The sequence below is a fragment of the Salvelinus sp. IW2-2015 genome, linkage group LG27 (assembly GCF_002910315.2).
Source record: "Salvelinus sp. IW2-2015 linkage group LG27, ASM291031v2, whole genome shotgun sequence".
In the NCBI taxonomy this organism is placed as follows: domain Eukaryota; kingdom Metazoa; phylum Chordata; class Actinopteri; order Salmoniformes; family Salmonidae; genus Salvelinus; species Salvelinus sp. IW2-2015.
The window spans coordinates 8,382,388-8,389,773 of NC_036867.1; the positions used below are offsets into that span (position 1 = coordinate 8,382,388).

Consider the following 7,386-nt stretch of genomic DNA (forward strand, 5'->3'; position numbering starts at 1 on the left):
AAAAATGGGGGGGTGGGGGTGGAATGAGGCGCTGACACATCGATTGAAGCCGTAAAGCAATGACTCAGACAAAACACCCAGCAACCCTTCAAAATGTCATCCATTGGTTCCTCGTGGGATTCACAGCTACTGTGTGTGTGTGCATGTGTCTCCCTGAGTGTGTGTGTGCATGCCTGTTTCCTTTTGTGTGTGGTGTCTTTCAAGTGACTAGCCTTTCAGCAGTGATCAGTAGCACTGAGATGACAAAGGTTGTGACAGGCTGTATCTGCCGAGTCTGGCATTGTAAAGGCTCAACTCAACTCAGCCCATAACAAATCAGGCCAGTCACAACTCCCAAGCCACCAATGTGCAAATCAGTGTGCTCAGTTTTACAATCTCTCTTTGGGGGGGTGGAATGAGGCGCTGACACATCGATTGAAGCCGTAAAGCAATGACTCAGACAAAACACCCAGCAACCCCTTCAAAATGTCATCCATTGGTTCCTCGTGGGGATTCACAGCTACTGTGTGTGTGTGCATGTGTCTCCCTGAGTGTGTGTGTGCATGCCTGTTTCCTTTTGTGTGTGTGTGTCTTCAAGTGACTAGCCTTTCAGCAGTGATTCAGTAGCACTGAGATGACAAAGGTTGTGACAGGGCTGTATCTGCCGAGTCTGGCATTGTAAAGGCTCAACTCAACTCAGCCCATAACAAATCAGGCCAGTCACAACTCCCAAGCCACCAATGTGGCAAATCAGTGTGCTCAGTTTTACAGGCACTGACTTCATACTCTATAAAACAATGTTTTTTTAACACTCATTGCATAGTCTATGTAATGTATTACATGTTTACAATATTTTTTTTATTTTTTTTTATAGCTTGCACACATTCTTATTGTGTGAATGTAAACGTCATATGAAGTTCAAATGGGAAGTAGCCAGTTATGACATGATCAAAAGAAAGTACATCATACATTTAATATATGACGGCGCACTACTTATCGATTTACAAAGAATTCCTCATATCTAGGAATCTAGAGACCTAATTTGTTCGTAATGGATGCTATTACTCTGACAATGGGATGGAGGATGCGTGTTGCTCAAATATTGACAATTGAATCAAAGAGTCCACCTGAAGAATCTCCCATCAGTCCACTGTCCATCATCTGGGGCGGGTTGTTGCGCTGGGAGCTCCAATGATCAGGGAAGCCTGCCATGGAGCCTGGAGAGAGATAGGGGGAGAGAGATAGAGGGGAGGAAGGAAGGGAAAATCAAAAGAGGGGGGGGCAGAGGAAAGGGCATGAGTAATGAAGGATCAGAGAGAAGTAAATGGAAGCAGACAAATCCACAGAGAAAGAGAGAGACAGAGAGTGAGAGAGAGACAGAGAGATACATAGAGAGAGAGAGAGAGAGAGAGAGACAGAGATGGGTGTGAGTAGACTAAGCATGAGACCCTCCACCACAAACTGAACACTGAAAATGCAGAACAGTCCTCTCTTTAAGGGTGAACAACACATCACTTCAGTCACACCTGTAGGAGATGAGTTCAGATCTCTACCAGCTCTCCAAATCAATAGATGAGATAAACTTCAGGGTAAACATTATGAAATAGTGCAGCATCAGGTCTCTTACCTGAGAGGGCTGCAAAGACTTGCTGCTCTGATGAATTGGGACGCACTTCCCCCTGTGGTTCTGGGCGTGACGCTGTTATCTGTCCCCCAGGTGTCACTTTAGAACCTGCAGTAACTGGAAACACAGAACACCTCACATTAGTTCCACCCTCTGGCCACACACACCGCACCAGTCCACTAACTGTACATCAAAACACACAAACCTCTCACTCACTCACCTGTAATTTCTCCTCTAAATAAAGAGCTATCAAGCCTGTTAAATCTAAAACGGCATTTGATATTGGGAATCCTTTCCCCTATTTCTTTCCAGTGCAGTCTCAGCTGTATCTCTGTGTACCGCAGTAGCTCTGTGCTGATCAGTGGCTGCAGTAGCCTGGGCCGTGGTCACTTTCTCCCGTCTGTGACTGGTTCTGCCCCCCGCCCTCCCACCTCTGTCCTGCCCTCCGCCTCTGGGTCCTGACTCTACTATCTAGGCCCTCCGTCTGGTCGTCTGATCCGATGTGGCTGTTATTTGGCCGCTGTGGGAGAGCGGCACTCTCTCCAAACCCCCCCCCCCCCCCCCCCCAACGTCCCTCCACCCGCCTCCCTCTGTACCCATGCAGTTCCATTGAGGGTGACAGTGACCGGGTGTGACGGCAAAAAAAAACACCCAAAGTCACAAACACAGCAGTGCCGGTTCCAAAAGCTAGACAGTAGTAGACGGAGGGGGGCAGGCGGGGGGAATTTGAACTTCCATGTGTCCTCACATGTGGCTGTGCGTGTGTGTGAGTGCGTGTGTGTGTCTCAGCGCTCGATAATACACATGCCTATTCAGAGAGACAAGAGGAGACACAAAACAGTTGAATCAGAGAGGCTGTTAACATTGCAGAGGTGAGAGGAAAGACAAATAGGCTGGTGCTTTTTAGGTTTGTTCTCTGGACTTTGCTAGTTTGCTGGGTTACTGTCCAAGGTGCTGAAATCTGGCAGAGCAGTTTAGAAAAGGGCATTCCTGGCTTAATATGTTTGAAAAACTAAAAACACAGAATATGGCTATGAAATTGCAGTTTTCATCCTCACACTGGAAAACCAGTCAAGATAACTGAGCAACACAATGTACATATTACCTCGACTAACCTGTCCCCCCTCACATTGACTCTGTACCTGTACCCCCTGTATATAGCCTCGCTACTGTTATTTTATTGTTGCTCTTTAATTATTTGTTATTTCTCTATTTTCGTATTTTTTTTTACTTCAGTTTATTTGGTAAATATTTTCTTAACTCTATTTGTTGAACTGCATTGTTGGTTAAGGGCTTGTAAGTAAGCATTTCACGGTAAGGTCTACACCTGTTGTATTCGGCGCATGTGACAAATAATATTTGATTTGAGATACTCCGAAAGCTCAAACGAGATGGACTGAACAAGACCGTGTCTGAATGCCTCCAATTCGTGATGAGGCATGTCTCGTGAGCCTCTCCCCAGGGAACTGGGACAGGGCACTCAGGGGGCTTGGGGATCTAGAATGGTCGGCAGAACTAATAAATGAATGTTAGGAAAAGTGGGGACACAGTAAGAGGTTAATGCTTGGATAAGAGGACAGTGATTGGATCTTTGTGAAGATGTGAGCCAAGCGAGCGTTGAGGACAACCCAGAAGAGAGAAAGGCCTGGGTGGGTTAATCAAGGGTCAAGAAAGCATCTGAAACAGTGGGACACTGACAGCTGCAGGCAGCCCAACACTCCAGAATTCACACACATCACTAAGTAAATCAACTTCAGACTGGGGCTGCGTGGGCGTCTGGACCCAAACATGCCAAGTCATGTAGCACTCGTATCAGCTTGCCCCCGGGATCCCAGCGTGGGGAGCAAGGCCGCATGCCCACCCATTGTTCAGTCAACAAGCTGTTAGCTATTGAAACACACCAGCCCAACTGAACACAATGGGGTTGTTTAAGGGCATTGGGGAAAAACAAAACAGGGCAAAAATGAAGGGGCCCCAGACGGGGTGGGAGAGGAAGGGGTGAAAGATTGGCACACCATAATTAAGGGCTTTCTGGCCCAGAAAGAAGAAGAGAGTAAACCTTTGGATGCCTTTGCCCGGAGTTTCATCCCTCCATCTCTCTACTCCTCCTTCCATCCCTCTGTATCTCCAGCTCCTAGCATACTCTATGGCGCTGTCTGACCTAGATCACTGCTGCCGTTTCTCTGGGCAGAGGTTCTCAGTGTGTGTGTGTGTGTGTGTGTGTGTGTGTGGCGACTATTTATACAGTATATCCCTGTCATGGTTCAGCTGAGCAGACAGCATCTTACAGGGCCAGTCGCGCTGGCTTTCAGAATTGGAGAGATAAAGTCCCTCTGAAAATGGATGGATGGGTGTGACACAATCACCACCTGAATCTCAAGTACAACCCAGAGGCATTCTTGTCCGCCCATGTGCAGTGGACACTATGTAGATTAGAGAGCCGTTTAAAGTGTTCAATTTCAAATGGATGTTCTGTGACATAACATCTGAAGAGTGCTAGGCTCTGCTTTTAACTGCAGCCATAAAGGAACTGGCCGACTCCCGACTCCTGTCCCGACTCCTGTCCCGACCCCTGTCCCGACCCCTGTCATTTAGGATTAGAGGATTAGACACCTGGACAGGGTAAATGCAGTGCTTCCCATAGGATTATTTTTCAGCAAAGGTGTCAAAGTTAGTGGACGTATGGCATGGTAGTGGGCATGGGCCAATTGTGTGGTTTCAGACCATCGTTTTAAAAAAGGCCCTCTTCTTGGCCACAGAGACACATTTTTTATTTTTGTCTCTGCAGCCAAGAGCTAATTTCCTACAATTCTACACATTTTGCCATGGCCTATGCCTTGTTCTTATGCTATCCGAGTGACTCAAACATTTTTGGAATTTTAGATTCTTTCTGAGTCCATTTTTTTATTGGTGATTGTTAGTTCTCAAAGATGATCTTATTTAAAAAATATATAAAGCTCCTTTAACTTTTCTACATATTTTTTATCTGATTTTAGTCGTTTATACTGTCAGGGTTTGACCATCTCGATTATTTTTTACCTCATATCTCTTGGAGTGGCGACAACAATTTAGCAGCGGCGGCCCGCCACTGCTAAAAGAATATTGAGGAAACACTGAAATGTATCTCTCCAAATAGGACTCAGCAACACAGCTTTGGTTTTGAGTTCTTCCATAGCAAATCCTGCCATTCACATATTAGTTAGAAGAGATATATAAATATGAATTATTCAGCCCACTATTTGAGCCCAATTTAGTGTGGGGACAGAACACTTCAAAACCTCTGTACATTTCCTCTGTGGTTGTAACGTGTAATGTAATCAATACGACTGGGTGGTAAAGGAGGGCAGAGCAAAACAAAATGACAGAGCAGTGGAAGTGTCAGGATTGGCCCCGTGCCACACAGCTGGACAGAAGACTATGCTAGGCTACGCTAACTCGGCTAACTCCACAGTGTTGTCCTACAGCTGACCCCGGCTTTTCCCTCCTTCTTATCCCCAGTCGGATTTCCGCATGCTGGGTACACATGCCGGCAGATAGGGCAAGGGACGAGGGGAGCACCACAGGGGCACCTCCGAAGAATACTGATTTGGGGGAAAGATAATCCCACCTCCAACAGATGTACAAACGTCTGATAAGCGTTGATGTTGTAGTGAATTGTCCCTATAACAACGCAAATAACAAATGTAATGTATATTACATTCAAATTTCAAACAAAAGAAAAAGGCACAAAAGAGCTAAAACCACATAAATGCATGGACATAGAAGACTGCTGTTCTGCGGTCAGACAGGGTGACACATGGACATAGAAGACTGCTCTTCTGCGGTCAGACTGGATGACACATGGACATAGAAGACTGCTCTTCTGCGGTCAGACTGGATGAACATGGGACTATAGAAGACTGCTGCTTCTGCGGTCAGTACGGATGAAACAACGTGGACATAGAGAACTGCTGCTTCTGCGGTCAGCGGATGAACAATGGCCATAGACAGACTGCTCTTCTGCGGTCAGACATGGATGACACCATTGGACATAAGAAGACTGCTCTTCTGCGGTCAGGAATTGGATGACAGTGGACAATACGAAGACTGCTCTTTCTGCGGCGAGAATGGAAGTGAACACATGGCATAGAAGACTGTTCTTCTGCGGTCAGACAGGATGACACATGGACATAGAAGCACTGCTGCTCGCGGTCGACCTCGGATGACAACTGGACATAGAGACAGACTGCTCTGTCTGCGGTTCAGATGGATGACACGTGGATAGAAGCTTGCTCTTCTGCGGTCAGACTGGATGACACGTGGACATGAAAGACTGCTCTTCTGCGGTCAGACTGGATGACACATGGAACATAGAAAGACTGCTCTTCTTGGCGGGTCAGATAGATGGAAACATGGACATCAGAAGACTGCTCTTCTGCCGGTCAGACTGGATGACAATGGACATAGAAGATGCTTCTTCTTGCGGTCAGACAGGACTGACACATGTGATCCAGATGCAGGGTCAATTAGATTCACGCTTGGGTTCTTTAATTGCACAAGCCCTGCGTCTGCAGTTTTTGATGTTCATCCTCTGGATATCACACACACACACACACACACACACACACACACACCCACACACACACACACATGTAATATGACACACACACACACACAACACACACACACACACACACACACACACTTATACCAACACACACACACGCACAGTCAGAATTAAGCTGAATGCTGAGCCGCATGTGTGTATAGTGTGTGTGTGTATAGTGTGTATAGTGTGTGTGTGTATAGTGTGTGTGTGTGTGCCTGCCCCCGTCTGTAAAGCGGCCATCGCCTGGCTGCCCATGTAGAACCCTGTTAGCAGCAGCTCCATTGATCTTCCCAGTGGTTAGCCTCAGGATTAAGGCTGAGGGGTTATATCATTTGGAAGGCGTTGATACAAATAAATCAGAGGGAATAAAATCCCAGGGAAATTAAGTCCATTTAGGTCAGAAACGATAGAACCCATTTCACCCTCATCTGTAAAGACACACATCTGTGCTGAATGGAGGGAGTCCTCCTGGGTGAGTTAGTAGATTGTATAGAGAGGGGTGGTACTGTAAATCACAGATAAAGGAAAGTGGTCAGAAGTGGGCAAAGATGTGATAACGGGTAACGAGCCGCCAGAACAGTTTCATTGCACCTTGACATAGATTCTACAAGTGTCTGGAACTCGATCGGGGGGATTCAACAGTTATTCTTCAACTAGAATATTCCATAATTTGGTGTTTTGTTGATGGTGGTGGAAAAAACACTGTCTCAAGCGCCGCTCCAGAATCTCCCATAAGTGTTCAATTGGGTTGAGATCTGGTGACTGAAACACACACACACACTTTAAACAGCTCCATGCTCCTCTCAGACACCTCTTTCAAAGCCACAGATCTCTTCTTCTAGCCATGGTAGCCAGAATAATGGCCAACGGGGCATATTTAGACATGACCCTAAGCATGATGGGATGTTCATTTATTAACTCAGGAACCACACCTGCTTTCAATATACGTTCCCTTATTTTGGTAGTTACCTGTATACCTGGATAGTGAACATCCGGATTAGTTCAACATACTGAGTTCTGTGAGCGCGGGCCATCCTCATTTCTTTAAAGGAGTATTGAACCTAAATCTTATCTAATACATCTTATGTTCTATCTAAGCCAGATGGCTAATGCAGGAGACAGGGGGACAATTGGTGAGGAGTGTGGTCATTGACAGGTCTTAAAGAGAAAGGTGGGACACCGCCAGAGGGGGGGG

At 46.3% G+C, this 7,386-nt stretch overlaps 1 protein-coding gene across 8 annotated transcripts in view; it reads right to left on the reverse strand.

Moving 5' to 3' along the window:
* LOC111953388 (microtubule-associated protein 4) overlaps positions 1–7,386 on the reverse strand; it is a 114,822-nt gene that overhangs the window by 65,880 nt on the left and 41,556 nt on the right. For 7 of the 8 annotated variants that reach the window (XM_023972612.2, XM_023972616.2, XM_023972610.2 and 4 more), the window contains 2 exons: positions 1,607–1,720; positions 1,107–1,196 (listed from right to left, as the gene is read on the reverse strand). In XM_023972612.2, the coding sequence (XP_023828380.1) occupies positions 1,107–1,196; positions 1,607–1,720 (204 nt within the window). The remainder of the gene's footprint in view (positions 1–1,106; positions 1,197–1,606; positions 1,721–7,386) is intronic. The other variant, XM_070435688.1, reaches the window with a different exon arrangement.